Source organism: Crocuta crocuta, unplaced genomic scaffold, assembly GCF_008692635.1.
Source record: "Crocuta crocuta isolate KB4526 unplaced genomic scaffold, BGI_CrCroc_1.0 scaffold348, whole genome shotgun sequence".
Lineage (NCBI taxonomy): Eukaryota > Metazoa > Chordata > Mammalia > Carnivora > Hyaenidae > Crocuta > Crocuta crocuta.
Genome location: NW_027529573.1, coordinates 1,608,403 through 1,632,142, shown reverse-complemented (window position 1 = coordinate 1,632,142; position 23,740 = coordinate 1,608,403). Strand labels below are relative to the sequence as shown.

Genomic DNA, 23,740 nt, shown 5'->3' with positions numbered 1-23,740 from the left:
CCTCCCTGCCATCTGCCCTGGGCTGAAAAGCTCTCCTTGGGGAATACTCACATGCCTCCTTCCAGCTGTGGGCCCACTTTCTCATACATCTTGATCAGGCGGCTACAGTTATAGATGAACATGCCATCCAGGTCCCGGTGTTCAATGTTGACCCCAAAAACAAAATTCAGTTCCTTAGGTTCTTTAAGTGCTCTGAGAAAACACAAGATAAATTCAAGCAGATCAACCCATTAACACACAAACACCATGGTGTTTAAGATATGTTAGCTTATGCTTAAAACTTGAGACATGTTAAGCAAAAAGTTCTGCATTTCCATTCAATGTGTAACCTGTTAGACTTGGTGCAGATATGTGCAGTGCAGTGACTCTAAGCATCTCAAATTAAAAGCATATGACTTTGGCTTCTGGTAACAAAACAGGGATGGATTTAAGTATACATGGGATACTGTAAAGTGGCTACAAATTGCTGCAAAGATAGTTACATGGTGGACCAAACATAAGGTTTTACCTACTCTACTAATGTGATAGTAATTAATTTTAAAAAGACAAAAATTCACCAGTAAAATGAACGTGTATGTGAGAGAAGAGACTATCATGTGATACAGGTCAACACAATCATGGAGCTGGAAAGCAGATGGATGGAGCAATGAACTGACTCAGAAGAAACCTGAAATTGATGCCTGTGATAAGAATGCCATGAAGCTCCAGACATAAGGTGGGAGGTGAAGATAATCAAATGAGCCAGGACAAGTGCCCATTCCAGATGAAAAAGGTCCAAAACTCAATTTACAGTATTATTCCACATATGTAACCACATAAAAAATATTAAGAAAAAATATTACCAGATAATACAAATAAATGACAGTTTTAAAATCCTATTTCTTTTTTTTTTAATATTTTTATTTATTTCTAGGAGAGAGAGAGACACAGCGTGAGCAGGGGAGGGTCAGAGAGGGAGGGAGTCACAGACTAAAACAGGCTCCAGGCTCTGAGCTGGCAGTCAGCACAGAGCCCGACGCGGGGCTCAAACCCACGAACCGCAAGATCATGACCTAAGTGAAAGTCGGACGCTTAACCGACTAAGCCACCCAGGCGCCCCTTAAAATCCTATTTCTTAAATGATCTGTGCTATACAAGTTTTATACAATGAGCACTTTATACATCCTTTAAATAAAAAAGGGGAAAAAAAAGGATGGGAGAAACAAGAGAAGGAAAGAGAGAGAAGAGAGTGAGGGGAAAACAAAAAAGGAAAGAAAGGGAGGAAGGAAGAAAGGAAAGAAAGGGAGTTGCCAGGAAAGAATGTTTGGTGTTCAATTCCAGGGATTGGCCCTGACCTGCCTTTTCCTACCTCAGCCAAAAAACCTGCAATGTATTTGGGATCACAACATTAATAGCTTTCCAAAGCAATCTTTGTGACAAAATGGCAACCTCACTCTGGAGGGGGAAGGATGCCTCAAGCTCTTTGTCAATAACAAGTACAAAAGCTACAGAATTAAAAACAAAAAACAAAAGCCATCCCTGGCACTCACCGCTGCTTGGCCTCCTTGATCCGCTTCTTCACATCAGCTTCTCTGCGCAGGGTAATGGCTGTGTTCTGGACCTGCCGCAACATTACCTGCAAATGTACATTGGCACCAAGTGAGGGAGGAGGGGCTCTGGGCCACAGCAGGCAATATTTTAACAAACATCTAAAACTTCCTTAAATCACAGGAATGCAAAACCACACTCAGAGAGAGTCACTTCTTTCTACAGAAAAAATGGCCTTGATGAGGACAAACTCAAAAGCTGTGTTTCATTTGATCAGGCTCACTCATGTGAAGGAGGAAACACCCTCAACTGAAATAATAGTCCACAGACATGTGTATCAGACAAGGAGGGTAGAAAACTGCTCAGACTCTCACTACTGTATGTGACCTGACCCGGGGCAAGTGACTATCTTATCTTCACTTCAATCTTCCTTTCTATAAACCGAGAATACTAACAGTATCCACTTCATAGAATACTAACAGTATCCACTTCGTATCATTGTCAGGATGTTGAAATGATTAGCCAAGATTCTGCCATATAGCATGTTCAACAGTGATTATAGAAACATTATAACATCCCATTTTGCAGCATTAGGGCAAGGAGTTCATAACTAGCTTGGGGCTGAGCCAGCCAGCTCTGGGATCCTAATGCTAGACACACTGGACAACAGCTGTTCAGATCTAGGGGCCTTACCCTGGAGTCCCGTGTGAGGTCTCCACCTAGGCGAACTTCTAACGTCCGAGCTTTGCTCTCTGCCTCCCGTGCCTTCTCCTCAGCTAAAACCCAGAAGAAATCACGATAAATAATTCGAAGGTTCAAAACTCTTAGTAATCCTTCCTGAATCCCACAGTGTAGCACCTGCTGGACAAAATGTGTGTGCACTGTCAAGGAATAGGAGAGCTGGGAAAGCAACCTCCCTGCCTGGAATGCAGAGTCTGTGCAAAAAGGAACATCCTTTTGTCTGGAGAACCCAAACAAAACAGGCACTATTTATACTTGAGACATGCTTTTTCAACTCTACCAATGAACCAGAACAGGTCAAAAACTGCCCAAGGCAACCAGAGTTATAGCCTCAGCAGGAGCTGGAACTTATCAAAGTACTCAGCCAATCACTCTCCATCAAGCAGCCCAGAAGCCCTATCAATGATTTTGCCCTGGAGCCAGGAAAATCAGTTTCACAAGTATTTGGGCCAGAGGATAGTTAAGACTCTGCACTCTGGGCAAGCTGAAGAGTTGATACTGTTTTAGAGAAGTCCCTATAAATGGTTGATGAAGAGAAAGTAAAGTCTAGGAAGAAAAACTGCTGAGATGTTTTTTTTTTTAATGTTTTTATTTATTTCTAGGAGAGAGAGAGAGACAGCGTGAGCAGGGGAGGGTCAGAGAGAGAGGGAGTCACAGACTCTGAAACAGGCTTCAGGCTCTGAGCTGGCAGTCAGCACAGAGCCCGATGCGGGGCTCGAACCCACGAACCACGAGATCATGACCTAAGCGAAAGTCGGACGCTTAACCGACTAAGCCACCCAGGCGCCCCAAAAACTGCTGAGAGGTTTGGCATGTATGGGGAGGTACAAGAGGAACCAGACCAGTGGTTCAGAAGAACAACCTGGTCCTGGGTGCTGGATGGAGCTTTTTTGCATCCTGCTTTGGCCACAAGCATACCCCAGACAACCCCAACCTGACTCCTCCTGCCCAGGGGGGCATTACCAATCCGTGCCACATGCTCAGCTTTCTTCACCTCTTGCTCTGCACGAGTCTTGAAACGGCTTGATGTGTACTTGTACATCCTGAACAGGGGAAAAAGCAACCTGAAGGCCCAAGCAGCACTGGGGTAGGGCAGCAACCTGAGCAACTCAGGAAGCACCCTGCCTTCCTGCCTCCTCCAAGGCTGCACCGATAATGAGTCAAAAACAAACTTATTTTAGCAAAAAGACTAAATTGCTTATTCCACTGGCCCCTTGATCCATCTCTGATTAGCAACCCCACTACTCACCAGGTGTGTCATTAATCTCACAGCAGAAACAAATCTCAGCCATCAGCCAGAGCCTTTGCTCTCCCGTGTAGCGTCTAAAGGCCCCTTGGACCTGAAGCTGAGAGGCTCAGACAGTTCACTGTGCCAGGCAGGGTACCCTCCATGTCAGAGAAGGCACTCACAAACGAGCTTCACCAGTCAACCTCCATAGCTCGTCAACCATCTGTGTCCCTCCCTTAGGACTCAGATGTTTCTACATGGTAAATCACAAGCAGCTTAAAGGCCCAAATGCAATCAACACTGTCAGAGCCTCTTATCATCATTCCTAGCATCACTCCAACAATGCCCCAGAGAAACACACCCTAAGGCCCCATTCTCAGTTCAAGGGAAACAGCAGACCAGGGTCAGCAGGCCCCTACCTGGGCTTATACAGGCAGCAGGAGAGCCTCTTGGTCTGTACCTTGTGCCCGTGAATGAAGATCCGCATCCGGGGATCAATATAGAGCACGGCAGCATAGGCGCGAAAGGAGCGCCGCTCTGGCTTCCTAGAGGTGGCAGGAACAGAGGAGTGCTATCACCCACCCCACAACCAGCTTGACCAGAAGTAAGGTAGGAGAGCCTGTCTGCAGGCCATTCACCTTTCTACCTCACATCTTGGTTTCTCTCATCATCCTGAAGCACTGCTCCCTCAGTGTGGGCACCACACCCCTCACATCTCCAGCACAGGCACTCCACAGACACCTGACCCAGCCCTACCACTGGCCCCACCACAGACCCAGCATATCCTCTCCCCTCTCTAGACCTTGGTTTCTTCTGTCAAATCATGGAATTAGGGTAAGAAAGTATTAATTTTTTCTTTTGGCTTAGCTGAGGAGCTGCCGTCCTATTCATCCTTCTGCTTGTGGCAGGAAGACATAGGTGTGCTCAGCTTCATCAACTCCAATACTCGGAAATTCAGGAAATGAACTTTCCCCCTCTCCCTGAGGTCACCTCCAGAGCTTTCCCTCCCTGAAAAAATGAACACCAGTTCCAAGCCTTCCCTCCCTTCCCAGCCACACTCACGTGCCCTCTGGGGAAGTCTCTGCCATCTGGATATCTCTTGGATTTGAGATTATATCTAGCTCTGGCTCTCCATTATCCATGAGTTTGAGATTGAAAATGATCACCAATGTTCCTGGGAAAAAAAACCTTTCGTTCTCCAGGTGTCCCGCCACCAATCCCCACACCCCTCATGGCTCTGGAGCTCCTGGATTCTAGGGGCTGCAGACTCAAAGCCTACTTACCACTGTCCCCAGGAATCTTCAAGAACTGAGACATAACTTCCTCTTCATTGCGGAAGGGAGAGTACTTATAGATGAGCTCTGTCTCAATGGCAAACTTCTCCACATTGTCTGTCACAGGATCCCGGGTCCGAGCATTCCAGGTGGGCAATGGGACTATCACCTTTGGAGTAAGCACGGGCAGACACTTTGAGGGAGGACCCAGGACAGCTTTCCCCTAAAATGTGCATCCATCTCATCCCTCTCCACAGTGGCTCCACATTGCCCCAGTGGTGAGGTCTATGCTTTGCAGCCTGGCACCAGAGGCTCTGTGGCTTTTGCCCCTTCCCCTTCCTAAGACTCAACCTCACAGCACTAGGTCCTCTGGGATGCACTGATTTATGCCATGGGGGTCTCTGCATGAGCAGTGCCTTGCTTGTGATGCCCCTGGCCATCTTCCTAATCTGCTAATAATTCTATTCTTTCTACTATCAAAAAGATATTTCTAATTATCTAGTAAATCCAAAGATATATATAAACTTACAACTCAGCAATTCCATTCCCAGGTTATATCCTAGCAGAAACTTCTGCATTTATGTGCCAGCAAACATGTAAGAGTAACACAAATATCCAATACAGAATGGACAAATTACACTGTTCTATATTTTTACAATGGAATACTGCGTAGCGATGACAATGAACAAACTAACAATCTAACAGCTACTAGCATCAATATGGATGGATCTCAAAAATGTTACGTGAAAAAGACAAAATAGAAAAAAAAAAACTATGGTAGAAACCCACTTATATAAAAGTCAGAAACAGACTAAACTATTATTCAAAAATGCATACACCCAATACAGGTGACAAAACTATAAAGAAAAACAAGGAAATGATCATCACAAAACCTACCTGAAGGCAGTTCCTTCAGAGGTGCAATAAGGAATATGACTGGTGAGGGGCACCCTGGGAACTCCTAGTATCAGTCTATCATGGCAGCTATCGTGTTCACTTTATAATTATTCTCCCAACTGTACACGTATTTTAATATACTCTTCCATATTACGGAATTTAATCTTATGTTTATTTTTTTTAAATCCTACCCTTATCAACTGTACCTCAATAAAACTAAGGAGGAAAATCTTATTCTTTCTTCTAAAACCCTATCTTCAAGTGCCACTCCCAAAGGCTTAGATCTACTCCTCCCCCAGCCAACTGCCCAAGAGAGCCTGGTGGATGTGACTGCTTGATTCCGTCTGTAGAGCCAAACAGTCAAGATGCCTCAAAGGTTCAAATCAAATGGCCCCCCTGAGGAAAAAGGGACACTGTATTTTAACAAGTGCAAGGGTGATAAACTGTTGAAGTCTGGGAGAGATTTTACTGGTTTCTAAGAAGCTTAATGCCTGATGGTATTCATCCCTAGAGCTGGTCTGTACACATTCCTAACCAGCCAAAAATGATCTTATTTTGAAATCTTGGCTGAGTTTGCACTAGAGTACAATCCAAAATAGTGACCTTCTAGCACCAAGTAAGGAAAAAATTTCAACCTAGCTTTCTCACCAGGGCAACTGAGTTCCATTTGTGTTCTGTGAATCTGTGCTTCACTCTGCAACTCGCATTTTTCACAGCAGCCCCAGGTGACAAGAGCTNGAAATAACATTACTTTAAACTGCATCCACTTCCACTGGCACCCATCCCTGCCATCGGGACACTTCTTTAGTTTCAATGTCACCACTCTCCTGGTTTTCCTCCTACCCATCTGGCCATTCCTGTCTTTCTTGCCACTTTCTCCTCTTCCTACACTATAAATGTTACCATCCCTGCAATCCCAGGTCCTCTTCTCACTCTGCACGCTCCTTTAGGTGAGCTCATCTGCTACCAAGGATTCCAGAGCCCAGGCCTCCCCTTAAGCTCTGGACCCAGACTTAACTTTGTGTGTCTAGGAAAAAACTTGAATTCTTCACCAAAGACTAAAGGAAGAGGATGCCTCTCTCTCCCATTCTTCACCAACTCCAAACAGGCCACCATGCCCCAGGTGCCACATCAGAACCTGCATCATTCATGAGCCTCCTTCCCCTTTCTGCTCGTCAAACATCAGATTTGTGGGCCCATGTGCTAAAGAGATGATAATTCTTCCTAGATTCTTACCTACCTGCTCTGGCTCTGCCAGGCTACACAGAGCCAGGGCAGCTCAACTAGTTTACTCCAACACTTCTATCTTTCCAATCTTATCACCACACAACCACCAAACTGACCTTTTTAAAAGATATACTGATACTGCCACACCCTTGTTTAAAATCCCTTTGAAGGTTGCTGTTAAGTAAAGCACTGCACACTCACCAAGACCCTGAGGTCAAGCCTGACTGGCCCTCCCTGCCCTCTAGAGGTCACCACCTTTCTTCAGGTGGCACTTCTGCCAAGTCCCTTCCCACAAGGGAACGTGGTAACCTTGAACAGATGATTTCCATGGACTTCACCACTCTCCTCCTACCACCCACAGTCCATTAGGAAACATTCCTGAAAATCGCAGTATGGGCAAAAGTTCTCCTGCCCTATGTTCTTCCAGGAGCCTGCTCTTTCCAGCCACAGCACCTCTCTCACTCCATGTATGATGGGTGAACTGACACAGTGCACCAAAAAGGCAAATACATGTACTGGCTTGCCAAGGAAAGGCAGTGGAAAAAGACAGCCTTTCATTTCCAACATGAACTAATTTGCTATGATTTAGGCTCACATCCAAACAGGGCAGGCACAAAGTTAATCACAGCTAACCAACAGAAATTAATCAGATTGAAAACCTGACCAAACCTTCACCCATCTATTTTTGCAACAGTCATGGATTTCTCTCTGCAAACCCTCTCAGAACCCTCTCTAAAGCTCTGGTCACCACTTCTTACACATGAAAGGAGGTAAGAGTCCAGTCTGAGGCTGGGAAGACTGAGATTCCCAACATGGCAAAGCACAGATCTCACCAGACCAGCAGATATCTGATATCTGAACCACCAGGCCACAAAGAAAATCAACTGAGCATAGGTTTAGCTTACATAGTTAATTACCAAAATGTTTTAAAATCAGAATATTCTAGATTCATTAGGACTTCCAGCATAGCAATGATGACCTGGGGTTATGTGTCATCTGCCATTTAGCAAAGAACTTACAACGATTTCCATATACTCACCACCTGCTTCACTATCTACCCAGGCCCTACAGGTATCTGACTTGTACCTTCTGATACAGATGATTAAAGGAACATATTTCTTCAAAAGGAAAATACATTCATAGCGCATTCCACAAAATCACCATCATACAGGAAAGACTATGCTATTCCTATCATTGGTTTCTATTATTGCAGCCTGTAGTCTCCACCCATAGCTATGAAGCCAAAACACTCTCCTTGATAAAACAATTCTCCATATTGACGTTCTGCCAGAATGAATTCAGGCTGCAGCTCTAATGAAGGTACAAGTCCTTGGTTCCTGCCATTTGATGACCTCATTCTTAAGAACAGGACAACTGTTCTCTGAAGATTTGAGATTTTACCTTCTTTCAACCAATTCATCCAACCAGCTAATCCAGTAACAGGGGTGTGGCTGCAATCCTGCAACCCCAATGAGCCCAACATCGATGGCAAATGACCTACAGAAAGACCCTGGGCAGATCTAGGAAATATTTGTTTGCTTGTTTTTAACGTTTATTTATTTTTGAGAGAGAGAAAGAGAAAGGCAGAGAGAGTAGGAGACAGAGAATCCCAAGCAGGCTTCATGCTGTCAGCATAGAGCCCGATGCAGGGTTTGAACTCACAAACTGTGAGATCATGACCTGTGACAAAATCAAAAGTTGGATGCTTGACTGAGCCACCCAGGTGCCCCAGATCCAGGAAATGTTAAATGGCAACTAGAACCACAAGGATAGGACCTACCTCATCAATGCCTTCCTCCTCATGAAAGGTCCTAGACAAGAAAAGGCAAGTCATGGTGTCTTCCTTCTTGGTGAAGAGTATAAAATCCTTCCCAATGCGCATTGAGCCCCTGAAAGGGAAGCAGAAATGGATTATTCTTCCAGGGATTTAAAAACTCATCTGAAAAAGAAGCAAATTCACCCTCTGGACCTGACTGAAACTGCCGTTAGGGGACTCTTCTCAAGACCTCCCTCCATTCTAGGACCCTGAGCTGAGGCCCACAGCCCTCATTCCTCTGCTCTTCCAGCAGCTTTCATCACTCTTCACAACCTGCCTGACACCACTTACCCACCATACAGGGCTCCCTCACCACCCTTCTAGGGCACATTCACCGGTGATCATCAGCCCCAAGTTAGTGTCACTCCCAACCTGCTGCCACAATGGTAACAATTAATCCTGCTGCTTATGCACCAGGTTCATCTCAGCGACACGAGGGCTGTTGTACTCTTTGAATGTGCCACTATCAATTTCCCTCCAGGAACTGATACCTTCAACATGCTGACCACATCCAGTTCCCATCTGGTATTTCTCATTCTCTCATCAAATGGCAGAACCATCAAGGGCATAGCCCACAATCTATGCTCACAAGTCCTCGAAAAAACCCAAAAAACCCAGTATGACCCCAAGGCTCAGCTAAACCTGACCCCCCAACCATATACAATGTAATTCTTAATCACGGTTTTAAGGAGGCCTATAATTCACTCATATCTTAGAACTACAATCATCTTCTGTCTCAAAACTGTTTTGCCACCTCAAGCTCATTAAGACATAGGTGGTCCCTGCTTCTGGATGCAAGTGGTTTCTGGGAAATATGCCTTGAGGCTGGGTTCCACAAGGCAAAAGTCTAAATGGAATCAACTTCTTCCTTCCTCTGTTTGGCCACATTAAATCATCTGAGGAGCAGGCAAGAACAAGCCTTTCTGGGCAACACGGAACAGGACAGAAGTTCTAACAGTTCATGGCCCAATGAACAAAGGAGCTGTTTAGCTCCTTTCTTCTGAGCAGCTTCTGGGGCTTTATGGCTACTATCTCATTAGTCTCCATAATACCCCAGGGAGGAGATGGCAGTGGGAAGCCTCATTACTCTCTTCTATTAACAAGTACAAATCAGGCTGGCATGCCAAACACACAAACGAATGCCACGTCCCATTTCCCCCAAATGCTCAGGAAAACACCCAGGACACTATCCAGAGACACCCTGGGAGCTGCCAAGTTCTCTTTCTTATCCTCTAGTTCTGGGATACTGGCAATGCTCCTTCCCCTGACAACTTCACAGCCCTCCTCCTTCTTCCCTGAAGCTTAAAGATGGCAAATGAGGCACATTACCTTACCTCTGTCAAAGCTTGCTCTTGCCCTAATTTGGCAAAAATTCTCACTTTGTGCCTCTTTCTTCACTCTTTGAACCTGACCTTGGAGGCTGAAGAGCAACAATCCCAAAAATACCATCTGTCTGATGGCTTCCTTGCTTCTCAGCCCTATTCTCACTACAAATCACTCCCTCCCAAAACGCTTTTTCAACTTCTGAATTGGTTTCAAAATAAATACAGTCTCAACACTAGATGGCTCCAACCTCAATGGGTCCTTTACAAATATCATTTTACTAAAATATGCTAATAACACTCTCAACTTCCTAGTCTTCTAAGCAGTCAGAGTCACATTTTGTTTGCTCCTCAAACTTGCTCTCTAAGAAAGAATGTCAAAGAGTAGAACCCCATTTTCTAGATTAGGAAACAGATTTCAGAGACATGAAACAGCTTGCCTATGGTCACAAAACTGCTAAAACCAGTTAGGTGGAGGCTGGCCTACAATCCAGAAGGGAAGTCAGGGCTTCTTTTATCACACTGACTCTAGAAGGCTTCAATCATTGGGGACTTAGAGCACCAGTGCTGCAATCACCAGGGGAACCCACAGATTTCTTGACTCAGTGAATCAGGCCAGGAATCTGCCATGGAAAGATCAAAAGAGAAATAAGAATCCAAACTAGGGGTGCCTGGGTGACTCAGCTGGTTACGCGTCCAACTCTAGGTTTTGGCTCATGTCATGATCTCACAGTCATGAGTTCAGGCCCCACATCAGGCTCTGTGCTGACAACACAGGGCCTGCTTGGTATTCTCTCTCTCTCTGCCCCTCCCCTGCTTGCTTGCGCTTGCTCACTCTCTCTCAAAATAAATAAACTTAAAAAAAAAAAGAATCCAGAAACTAGTCTAGGGCCCTCACAGCAATGAAAGCATTTAATCCTGAACTTACTTGGTATGTATTATAATCCTAATTTACATATGAGGAAACTGAGGGTCACAGAAGTAATTAAGTGGCTGAGGTGAGATTTGAACTTTAGTTTGTGTGACTGAAGTGAGATGAACAACAGCTCCAGCTCTGCAGTCAGAAGGATCTGGTTCTTATCTCAGCAGCTCTACACTCAGACCAATATTTTTATACCTTTGGACAAATCACCTCATCCCCATAAACCTCAAATTCCTCACTGGAAAGTGAGAATAATAGTACCTACACCACAAAGGGGTATAATGAGAATTAAGTGAAATCACCCAAGTTTTTAGCATAGTGCCTGGCACATGGTAAGTGCCTATTATTTCCATTTGGCTTCTCCCCTGAAAAACAAATCAAGAAGTCCAGGTACCATGTCCCTGACATCTGTGTAAGCATTCTCTTTCTTTGCCACACACCCAAAGCACACTGCATGTGAGGGACTACTGATACTGTTGACTAACCAAAGCACCATCCTCTCTCAAACAAAACAACACGTTTCCACAGCAAGACTGAAAACGTGACTCAGAATTCCATTTGTACAAACTCCAATTCCACTAAATCTTATTTCATCCAAAGGTATGTACAGCTGGAAGTGAGCACTTCAGAAATAGAAACCCTTCTCTTGGGGCTTCACTCAAAACCAGAACAACACATTCCAAACACCAAACAAGTGGGAACCAAGGGCTGAGAAAGAAGTCCCAAGAGATTTGAAGACATTAGGTAGGTCCCTGCTATAAGGTCCAGTAGGACATATGAGTGGAGACCCTGTCTTCTGGAAGGGAGGGTTCAGATCTTTTTTACTCACCCTGGATCCTCAGTGCCTGGCTCAAAGTATGACGTGTAGCAGGCACCCAGGGAACAGTGCTGTGACATGAAGCAACCCTTCACCATCTCAGATATTCCAACCCCAAAAACAACCACCTGCATCCTCAACCACAGGGTAAAAATAATTTTCCTCAGGAGGAGAGATGCGGTTCCTGAGCACACTGCCAAGAGAAAACTATAGCTTCTCTCACCCCAATTGGTTTAGAATGTTCATACTTTTCAATTTGTAAGGAAAACTACAGATTTAGAATAAGTCCCCAAACTACCACTTCTTTTGGACTTTTCTTCTGTTCCAGAGTTACAGTGATGAAGGGATAAGGAGCAGGAAAGTTTTCACTGGACAGAAGCGAGAGAGCACTGCTTGATTTTGTACTGAGTCCTATGACAGGTTTCTGGTATACTTACGATTTTAACCCATTCCCATACTGCCCAATCTGGGTGGACTCAGGCGTTCGCTTGGCTGACTTCCCAAACTGGATCACACTGGCAGCATCACCTGAAGTGGCAGGCACAAAAGAAAGTGAAGCGTTTGCATTTCTTTCCCAGGATCCTCAAAAATCAAAGATCTGAACCTTGTTAAATCCAAGCAGGGCTGTGTGTCTACTAAAAAGATTTTCTGAAGAAATTCACAACCATGAGGCAAATGGAGGCAATCTCAGACTGGCCTGTCAGTACCACCATCACTATGAACTTATTCTATTACCAGAACATGGTATGAAGGCTGAGGGAGGCCTTTGTAGTTCTAGCTCCAGGATGTTGTGCAAGCTGATAAATACAATGTCAAGAGACAGGTAATCTGACTGACTTCAGGCTGCCATTCAGATCCTATCTCCCATGCTAGGACAAGACCTGACAAATACATTACTGGAATTAAGCCTGTGATGTTGCAACAGACTCCTCTCTCCAGGTGGATCTTCTAATCACAATAGTAAGGCAACAAAAAAACAACACATAACTGTTTTGTAAAAAGAGTTACATCCTCCCCAAAAGAAGCAATCATCTCATCACTTACTTGGATCCATTCCTGCTCCATCATCCAAAAAGCAAAGCATAAATCCTCCTCGAAGGTCCTCTCGCCTTTCTGTAAAAGAAGCACTTGCCATTACTGGGTAATTACCTACCAGAGGGTGGCAACATGGGTAAAATTAGAATGTATACCAACGTGACATTTGATTCAAAAAGGTTAGGATGACAAATCTGGCGCCTCCTTCTAACAGCCCTAGCTAGTGTGAGGTAAATGTCCGAGGCCTTTAGAGTAGGCCTTACTATCAAAGGTTCTCTAATGCTTTCTAGTTCATGACAAAGCTTGAGAGAATCTTTGAGGGCAGGAAATACCTGGCCCAATAAACTAACCACACCACGAACCATTAAATATGCATGTATTTCACACAAATCTCAATCATCCTTCTGCCTGCCTCTTTCTACTTGGATTACTTCTACATCTGCCTTTTGCCATGTACCCCAAGCCACTAAAGTACTCCAACTACTACACACTCTACCTTATCAACACTGCTCAAATTCAACAGGGCATCTCCTTTGTGGGTTATGTTTGGAGTAGCCATCACACAAAGTGATCAAGACAGACATGCTATGGGCACAGTGGTGACAGCTACTATCCAGACAAACTGCTAAGTCTATTTGTGATGAGCCCCAGGCTAACTTGGGTTTCTGGGCTATCTGTATTTATTGCCACAGCTTCTGCTTGCTACACATTCTTGAAATGGCTCCCTAACCTAGGAATGAGATGGCACAAGGTGTAGTGAGAACTGCCCGGTTCCCAGTTGGACCTGCTCAACTGAAAGGAAGAACAGTCTTTTGACAAAAGTCCTTTGAGGGGCGCCTGGTGGCTCAGTCGGTTAAGCGTCCAACTCTGGCTCAGGTCATGATCTCACATTTTGTGGGTTCAAGCCCTGAATCGGGTTCTGTGCTGACAGCTCAGAGCCTGGAGCCTGTTTCAGATTCTGTGTCTCCCTCTCTCTCTCTGCCCTCCTTTACTCATGCTCTGTCTCTCTCTGCCTCAAAAATAAATTTAAAAAAAAAATTTTTTTTAAAGTCCTTTGACAGTGCAGCCATGGCAAGGCATCCTGGTTGACAGGAAGGGAACAAAACAAACTGGCTGCCATTTCAGTAGGTGGAAGAACCTCTTCTTTCAGTAGCTGTCTTCTGCAGCAGGAGGTGTTTACTCAAAGTAGTCTAGGTCTAAGTATGTCACAAACACTAAAGAAGAGATTCTTAAATACGGAAAAGGATCATACAGGAGTTTCCAAGGTGCCTTTAGCCAATGATGAGGACTGTGTTGGCAAAGGAGGAATAGCACAGGCTTTGGAATCAGGAGAGCACTTCTATTAAAAGAAAGGTCTATGTAAGGTACTACAGGGACAAGCCCAAGACAGCTTTGGAGCCTACTTCCTAACTGAGAACTTTTTTGTCTCCCCAAGCTACAGTTCACCAACTTTATACACTATCTAAGGAGAGGAATCTCAGTTTAAAATACTCTTTGTCCTCCCCTGAGGCTAAAGATTCAAGTAAGTCATGATCACCTTCTGTTAAATGAACTAGTTGGTATAATTTAAAACACTATTTCAAAAGTACTATAAACCGCAAAGATTTTCAAGTATCACTAAATGTTCAGGAAGCTAGCTCTGCTGGAACATTAATCACAAGTGCTTCTTGAAAGTTCAAGAACAAGGACCTTCCTGGAAGTACTACTGGTAGATAAGAAAATTTCTCCTTATGGCAGTGCCTCTTATCACAGTATGGAGAATCCAAATGAAACACAGTGAGCAGGAGCAAGTGTAAGAAAAAGGCTTCAAAATTTCCTTCTAGAGGAAGCAAGGTACCACATGGAGACTCAAACTAGGTCAGATTCAGAGCATGGTAAAAGAAATGTTCTAAATCTTACCAAGAGCCATTTGCTGTACACTTCAGCCATAAAATGTACATAAAGACTCTGCTTTGGGATTCAGAAATTGGTTCAAGCCAAGTGCATTTCAGAAGTCCTCAAAGATTACTGGCATTTCTTGAACACTAAATAAGAAGTTACTTCTAGGCCCTTGTGTTTGTTAGAATAGGATTTACAGGTTGTTTTAACATAAAATCACCACTTAACAGTGGGTCTGAGATACTTTCTTGTTCAAGGACTTAATTTCAAAGATTTTTCACATGGTTCACAAGCGTAAGAGATCCACCAGTAGAGGATCCTCCTGGCCACACAGTGATCAACAGCCTGTATGTAGCTAGTAGGAATCAAGTCCATGGTCATGTGCAACACTGCCTCAGGGCCAAGAGAGACTAGTTGACACAGCAGTCACTTCTTCAATTTTGCAAATATGCAATGCAGTATCTTCATCTGGCTACAATGCTTATCCTAATCACTCATTTATTCAATGAGCATTTACTGAGCACTTCCTCTGTGCCTGGCTCTGTGATGAGACGACAGTAAACAATAAAGATATGATCACTGCCTTCATGGAACTTAGAGTTCAATAGCTGCTACTCTCTGTAGAAGATCAGGTATGCAGGAGGGTTTAAACAGGAGACCAAGAAGAGTAACAGCTAGAGCGAAATGTAGTATGTGTGTAAGAATCAGCTGACGACCTTGTTAAAAATACAGATTCTGGGGGCGCCTGGGTGGCTTAGTCGGTTAAGCGTCCGACTTTCGCTTGAGTCATGATCTCGCGGTTCGTGGGTTCGAGCCCCGCGTCGGGCTCTGTGCTGACTGCCAGCTCAGAGCCTGGAGCCTGTTTCAGAGTCTGTGACTCCCTCTCTCTAACCCTCCCCTGCACACGCTGTCTCTCTCTCTCTCCTAGAAATAAATAAAACATTAAAAAAATTTTAAAAACAAAATACAGATTCTGGGCCCTACTCTGGACAGTCTGTGTGAGTCTGAGGTGGTACCTGAGAATTTGTATTTCTAACAAGTTCCACAGGTGATGCTCTCCATCAAAAGACCATTATTTTAAGAAGCACTGAGCTAGAGAATCAAGAATCCATCTCATCCCTGTTCAAAACAATCTCCCCAGACATTCCACGAGTTAGAGATATATTCCTAACACCTGATATTTACTTTAATCAACTGAATGATGTATGAAGCCTCCAAGCAAAGAATTTTGATGAAGAACAGGGAGTTCTGGAGAGAGGAGAGTCTGAGCAGCTGGGGGCTGTATGCTTCCACTCCCATCATACATTTTGTAACCAAGACAGGGAGGGCAAAGCCAAACTGCTTTCTTTGCAGTTGTGCCTCAGATCCTGGTAGCAGCAATGTAAGATTATCAGAACAAATTTGGAAGAATGTACATCTAAGTTCCCCCTAGTATGGCCAAGTCTAGTTTCTACAAATCAGCCTAACATCACATATCTCATCATCCAACTCTCACTGGGGAGAAGACAGGAAAAAGAAAGAAGCAGGAAAAATGTAAAATGGAGCTAATAAATCAAAAGTCAGAGATAATAATGTTATCCTTAGAAGTTGTAAGTTGTAATAAAATGACATCGAAGTTCTTGTTCTTTTGCCATCTGAGCACTACTCATTTCAGTTTCACGTGCTCTTATTTTCCATTTAGTAACTATGATTTGGCATCACAAAAAAGGTCTTTCATCGAAAAGTGGCATTGCCTACACAAAGAAGTCAAGAAAGTCAATAAAAATACCAAATCTACTTCTGAAAGGCACATTATGGCCCCATCTAATAGGAATGCTTTGGGTGAACCAACACCTCTGCACTTTAAGAGTCTGGTTCCTTTGTCACCCTTCTTAGGTTTAAATACAATCGTTTAAAATGTGACTTTCTAGTGAATTCAAACTAAATCTGATATTTGAAGGGATTTCCAAGTTCAGTGTCAATCTAGTTTCAAAATGGGAGACAGGAAAATAGTTTCCCCTCTGTACCAATAATAAGAACTTCATAGTACCAGGATATGACTAATTCTATTATTCTACTTGTAAAATGAGGTTGCTTTTATTCCTATTGAATGTGTTAATAAGGGGAGAAAAGTGTGAAGTGATACCTCAGCCAAGACTCCCATTCTTGAGCTATTTGGACTAAAACCTTTTTCCAAAATGCTGTAGTACTTAGTGCTTCTATCACACCATTTAATCCTTAACTGCCTTGACAGTTCCCTTAAAATCAAGTTATTGTTCTCTAATCATCTGCAGAGTGCTCTCTCTCCAATTAGAAACTTAAGTTCTCTAATGAGAACTTAGAAAAGGCCCCATCACACCCTTTCTGGACTCCTCTCAAAGCACAACAGCAGTAAGAACACTGAGCAAAGAATAAATGCACTGTAGGCCCTTTTCATTTAAATTGAAATCCAACTGTTCTGCTGCATTTTGAGTGTAATGGACTAAATTTTCTTAGTGAAATTTACCCACCAAAGGTAGAAGGATGGGACAGAAATGATCTCTGTTTAAAACTGTTTCTTTCTAATAGACTCAGCTCTGATGATTTGTCCTTTGAATGTCACTTGGAGTAGAGGCCCATTCTCTGCTTTACCATCTGTGCAATGATTAAAACAACTGCAGTTTCTTTAAGAGGTAGCTGTAATTGCTCCTCATTATAGCACACTTGAGATTTAAGATACACAGTAACTTGGGAATGGTGCCTCCATTTGGCCTTAGAGTTTAAGTAACCATTTTCTAACACTCTTACGCTATGCCTTTTTCTTGTTCCTTTCTTCTAAAAATAAAAAAGTCTTATTTTCACCACTTTGGCATAGCCTTTTGAGCAGAAGGCTTTCAGAATTTAAGCAATATAGCTGACTTTTAGCTGTTCTAAATGATTTTCTTTGCCCTAAAGAAAATGTGCATGAGAAATCCATCATATCTAGGGAGAATCATCATAATTATATAACACTGGAGGTTCTGAGAATCACTTCTTAGTTATGTGCTTGTTCCCATTTATCAAGTGAGTAAGTCCATGAAGAGGGGTTATTTAATAACTGTATATTCTCACAAAAACACTCCAGTATTCTCAAATGTTAGTCAGTGTTATTCAAAACATTAGCCTAAACCTTTCAGAAAACTTCAGAAAATTGTCAGAAAAACAGATTATGCTAGCCAAACTGGATTTAGAAGCTATCTTCCCCTATTTCGCTTCCAAATTTCCAGCATTCAAATGACCAAAAAACATGCTGGTACAAACACTGAACAAGCAGAAAGCAAACCAAAAATGATAATTTAAAATTTTTAAAAAACCAACAATAATGACTAAGAATTCTTCCACTGTTGTACTCCCCTCCAGAGGGAGGGGGAAAAAAAGAATTTTACTACCAAACAGCAGAGCCAATTAAATAAGAAAAATAGTAGACACTGTTAGTATCTTTAAATTCCAAGCAAAGTAGCCCTCCTTTCTACCTGACACTTCTGCCTGAGAACATCTCCTCAGTGAACTCCAGTGCCAACCCAGTTAACCCAATTGCTTCATCTAAGTGCCACCAGCAACCCTCCAAGTCCTGGCTGAGGTCTCAGAGAGAAAGTGGCCTCCAACAAGCTTTCTTTGGCCATATGTATCAGTAAAATCAACCTATCAGTAAGCCAAACAACAAAATCACTGGTACTTGCAACTATGTTCCCCACTACTCTACTCCATCAACCTATAAATCTCTCAGTGGCTACTTGACTAAATCTATAGATTGGACACCACATGTTAGTTCACTTGCACCAATATTCTTGGTTTCTATTAAATGCCTAACCAAGAATGCCATTTCTACCTGTGACCTGGAATAATCATGCCATCTCCCTAGGCTCTTAGGCATTTCTTCTTAGGCATAGCAATAAATGCATTCAAAGGAACTGAATGTCAGAAGGAAGGACTGACATCTAACTTAGACTTACCTGCATAAATATCTATTCTGGTGGCATCAGCATCTCTGCAATAAAAGAAAAAATCAAGATCCAATTGAAAATATGAACTATCAACCATCAAAATGCATAATACTTAAGTGGGATCCATACTATTTTGAGTCTATTTTCAGTAAGTCACACAGAAATTCTGTATCCATTACACTTTCACACTTAGCAGTAGTATTTTCCTTATGTATCTGTGAAACACTTCTGAAGCTCTAAATTATTTAAACTAATCACATGATACATAAGGCCTGGATACATTTTTTAAATACGGATTTCACAGTAAAAATATCTATACGATAAGAAAGAGCATCCTCCTTTACACACTAAAAACAATGACTCATAACTGTGTTTCTCTCACCCATTTGATTGCAATAATGAAAAATGTTCCGGTAATTTGTCCATTTTTCTTTCTCACAAAATGTTGAGGGGAAAAAAACATCATCTGCCACAAAGCCTATGAAAAATCAGGTCTCATGGTATATACACTACAGTCAGCATACTAATTCACAAGCTCATAATCTTATCTTCCCTAACTTAGAAAGGAAGTTGGGGCATTCCTTTAGACTCCAACCATCAGCTGAAATACAAGTTCAGTCATCAATAATGGCTTGAATGTAACGTAGTCCAATTCTGCCAACCACAGGCAAGGAAAATGAGGCATGGAGAGTTTCCTCAGTTTTATTTTTATTTATTTTATTATTTTGAGAGAGACAGACAGAGAAACAGAGCACAAGTAAGGGAGGGACAGAGACAGGAGACACAGAATCCAAAGCAGGCTCCAAGCTCTGAACTGTCAGTACAGAACCTAATGCAGGGCTTGAACCCACAAACCTATCATGACTTGAGCCAAAGTCAGACGCTCAACTGACTGAGCCACCCAGGGCACCCTGAGTTTCAACAGTTTTAAGTGAGAAAAAAAAAAATCCACTCAAATCCATGCAGTTCTATATGTACTTATTCCTAAAAACATAAATACATTTTCAAATATGAGAAAGATTAGCAAAATGTATGCATGAGCAGGAACATATACTCCCAGGAATCTCCAGTTCACCACAGGATGTACAAATAGGCAGTCTGCCACAGCACACCATGGTCTCACTAAGCTAACAGTGGCAAAGTCATAGTTCCATTAAGCTACAGCATTTTTAAATTGAATACAAAAATTATGAGTCAACTAGGATTGAAAAAAAATGGAACTTTTCTGGTTAAACAACTTATTAACAAGCACACTTTCATGAACAATCCAGTGAATAATAAAATTAATTGGAGCATAGGTTTATAGTATAGTCATAGGTATAGACAGAAAATTACCCAGCAAGCTCATTAACTGGGGATCTGTTTAGAAAGTACTTCTACTGTCAGGCATCCATGTGGCTCAGTCAGTTAGGCATCTGACTTTTGAATTTGGTTCAGGTCATGGTCTCCTGATTCATGGAATTAAGTCTCATGTCAGGCTCCACACTGAAAGCACAGAGCCTGCTTGGGATTCTCTCTCTCCTTGCCCTTCCTCCGCTTGTGTACACACACACACGCAGGTGTGCATTTTCTCTCGCAAAATAAACTAATTAAAGAAAACAAAGTACTTCTTCAACTCTTATCCTCTTCCTTCATTAGTCATCAACATTGTCAATAAGCAATGTGTCTGAATTTTATGTTTGCATTCAGAAATAAAACTAAGATAATATTTTCCTTATTAACAGAATCTTGATTTGGATGTTGCTATTTGATTATCTCTGAGGCAACCCAAACTTTCCAAACTTGCAAAGTAACATTTATAGACTTCTATCACAAAGAACTCAATGTAACACAGTGCTGAAGACCTTCTTCCAAGAACAACTACTAACAATAGAAGATACTTTGATCAACTAGAGTCAATGAAATATACATTTTGGGAACACACAAAACTCTGCCATAATTTTCAAGACTTTAGACGGTGTACTGTTTTGGTAACACAAATTAAATAAGATCTTGTCTGTCCCATTAACTTGATTGCTAAATTTCTATCTTAATTCCTTGCATTTCACTGCAATTATCTTGTTCTAATACACAAGGGAAGACAACTTTGAAGGTCATAAGTTCACTAATTTTAGGAGAAGCAATTGGTGAATTAATGTTAATCAAGTAAAGTGGAAGTATCAACTAACATGCTTATTAAAAATACGTTTGGGGTAAAAGGCCTCTTAGGAAGGAACTGCAACTGCTTACAAAACTGTCTCCCTCCCCAAGTCTTCAGAGAGCAATGGTCACAACAACCTAAAAAGTTTTTAAGCACAGACCGTATGCCCTAACAACTACATACCTTGCATTATCAACCAGTTCAGCAAGAGCACCAAACAAGAATTCGTGAGTAGTTCTGAAATGATAAATACTAAGAATCAGCAAAAGAATTACAGAATTGAAGTATGACACCTAATAAGTCAAGGTTATAAAATATTAAAAAGTTTTTAGAAAACCTAAACTTGCCATTTGAACTGTCAATTTACACTACTGAAACTTCCCCTCAATTTGAGCCTTTAAGAGCTTTCTAAGCCCCCTCAAATGTTAATCTATCAAAACTTGTTGTCTACTCATGTTTACTACAATATTAAGAAACCCACTCTGAAGCATTAAGATTCCTATGTGTATTTACTACTTTAAACTTTTTAAACAGTATTTTTCACTATTCATGTTCTGTCTAGAAAAATGTCTGTATTTTATTTTTCATTGCCTTAATCAGCTGTCAGTTTCTACATATCTCTAAGCATGCTCAATGGGCAATTTGCTAACATTCTGCTTTATCAATGCTTGTACGTTATCTATTGGTGAAAAAAAAAAACCCATTTGCTTCTGTGCAGTTTATAAGCAAAATATTCCATTTGAAAGTGAAGTCAAAGGGGAGGATAATCTATTTCCTGACTTCCCAATTCTAGCTAAAAACAACTTTCTCCACATTAAAGAAGGGAATCCAAGACCCTGTTGAACATTTCCTCTTAAAAGGACAATAGCTTGGTGTGTTCTTCCTAAGGTCCTTGTTAGCCCTTTCAAGGTCATTTCTTTTCTAGGAGGCTGCTCAAAGTTGGATTAGATAAATACACAATTACCATTATTATTCATAACTCAATAAATATAATATGTATGCCTAATATGTATCCTTAAATTCTTTCTCCATTTACACTTTGTGCTATTTCCCATAATAGCCCACTTTAGATATAAAAGTAAAATGCGTCCACATAGAAACCTTGACTTTTGATTAAAGAAAATATAAAATCATTAACCTAAATAATACATTAACATCATCAATTTTTCAAAAATAAACAAATTATACCCACTGATTTTTTTTTTTTGCATAACTGTTACAGCCATTAAAGTGAAAATTTCTAAAAATTTAGAATGAAATATACCAAAATTAAAAAGTCAGTGTTCAGGATCTCTGATCACTTACTACACCATGTAAAACTTAAAACAAATTGTAAAATATTTGCTTATAAACACCCAAAACTGAACTGTCCAGGATTCCTGGTTTCCCTTCATGTTAACCAACAAATTTTTACAACTGCAAATTTTGAATTAAAACTATCTGTTACTGAAAGAAAAAAAGGTTATTGGAATTTTAGTAAGAACTTTTTCCCATGAGATCAGTGAATATATCTGTTGCTAATCCAAGATGGCACCAATAAACAGGGCTTAGTAAAAGTAGAAATTTATCTCCAATTCACCTAGAAAGAGTTCAAATTCTTCTGACCAAAATCCAATCCTTAATTATTTTACATGGAAAGAAAAACAATCTCAGGGGCACCTGGGTGGCTCAGTCAGTTAAGCGTCCAACTTTGGCTCAGGTCATGATCTCTCTGCTGTTCATGGGTTCGAGCCCCGAATCGGGCCTTGCTGACTGCTCAGAGCCTGGAGCCTCCAGACTCATGTGTCTCCCTCTCTCTCTGCCCCTCCCCCACTGTCTCTCTCTCAAAAATAACCATTAAAAATATTTTTTTAAGAAAAATAATTTCTAGGAGGAAAAAGCCTGTATAAAGAACACATATCTCTAATTAAAAATATTTAAGTCTCTATAATCATCATCTTAAATCCTTCACATTATCAACTGAAGAAACAAAGAAGGATTCCGTAGATTACTACACTAAAGAAATAGGAAGAAATGTTAGAAAATTAAGGTGATTTGCTAAAGGTAATATAATTTAAAAGTAAATCTAACATTTGCTCTCAAGCTTTCAACCAGTCATTTTACTGTCCGATCAAAAGTAACTAACCACAAAGTGAATTACTCTTCCATCCTCTAATTTTTTAATTTTGAGAATTGTTATATAAAAATATTAAATAACAAATTCTATTGCAATATTTCTTATTTCAATAAAAAGTTGTACTTTATAGTCAAGGAAATTCAGAAATATAACTCCTTTAACCAAAAACCACCACCACAAGAATGGGACTACAATTTATATACAGGAATCTTTGGAATACATATATCAAAGAAAGAAGTACCGGCTTCGATGGTAAGAACAGTGAATATGAACAATCTTCAAAACTTACTCTAATACCTTTTGTCATCAGAGCAAAGAAATGGGGAAATGGGGACTGTAGGGGTACCTGGGTGGCTCATTCAGTTAGGTGTCCGACTTCGGCTCAGGTCGTGACCTCGCGGGTTTGTGAACTCGAGCCTCCTCCCCCCCCCATAGGGCTCTGTACTGACATCTCAGAGCCTGGAGCCTGCTTAGGATTCTGTGTCGTTCTCTCTCTCTCTCTGCCTCTGCTTCACTTGTTCTTTGCCCCTCTCTCTCTCAAAAATGAAAACTTTAAAAAAATTTTTTTAAAGAAATGGTGACTGCTTCTCAGCAATATATATTTCTGACTGCTTCACATGAAAACTGCTTCACATGAAAATGAGAGATACTCAGAATTCAGTAAGATCTCAATAGGGCAAAGGCAAAGCATCTCTGGCTAAGTTTTCACTGCTTTATACACAATGTTTAGAAATGTGCCTTGTATATTTAGAATTTAGAGAAAATATTCCAAATGGCTTTTGTTGTTCCACACAGTATCAATGCTGTTCCACACATAAATATTTCAGATAACCTAACAGATACCTTTAACATGTAGCTA

At 41.5% G+C, this 23,740-nt stretch overlaps 1 protein-coding gene across 5 annotated transcripts in view; it reads right to left on the bottom strand.

Annotated features, from left to right (window-relative positions):
- MORC2 (MORC family CW-type zinc finger 2) overlaps window positions 1-23,740 on the bottom strand; it is a 41,300-nt gene that overhangs the window by 11,063 nt on the left and 6,497 nt on the right. For all 5 annotated transcript variants that reach the window (XM_077761580.1, XM_077761581.1, XM_077761582.1 and 2 more), the window contains exons 2-13: window positions 20,949-21,002; window positions 18,635-18,669; window positions 12,816-12,884; window positions 12,209-12,299; window positions 8,675-8,783; window positions 4,780-4,939; window positions 4,559-4,670; window positions 3,916-4,041; window positions 3,232-3,311; window positions 2,221-2,303; window positions 1,530-1,615; window positions 52-192 (exon numbers count right to left, since the gene is read on the bottom strand). In XM_077761580.1, the coding sequence (XP_077617706.1) occupies window positions 52-192; window positions 1,530-1,615; window positions 2,221-2,303; window positions 3,232-3,311; window positions 3,916-4,041; window positions 4,559-4,670; window positions 4,780-4,939; window positions 8,675-8,783; window positions 12,209-12,299; window positions 12,816-12,884; window positions 18,635-18,669; window positions 20,949-21,002 (1,146 nt within the window). The remainder of the gene's footprint in view (window positions 1-51; window positions 193-1,529; window positions 1,616-2,220; window positions 2,304-3,231; window positions 3,312-3,915; window positions 4,042-4,558; window positions 4,671-4,779; window positions 4,940-8,674; window positions 8,784-12,208; window positions 12,300-12,815; window positions 12,885-18,634; window positions 18,670-20,948; window positions 21,003-23,740) is intronic.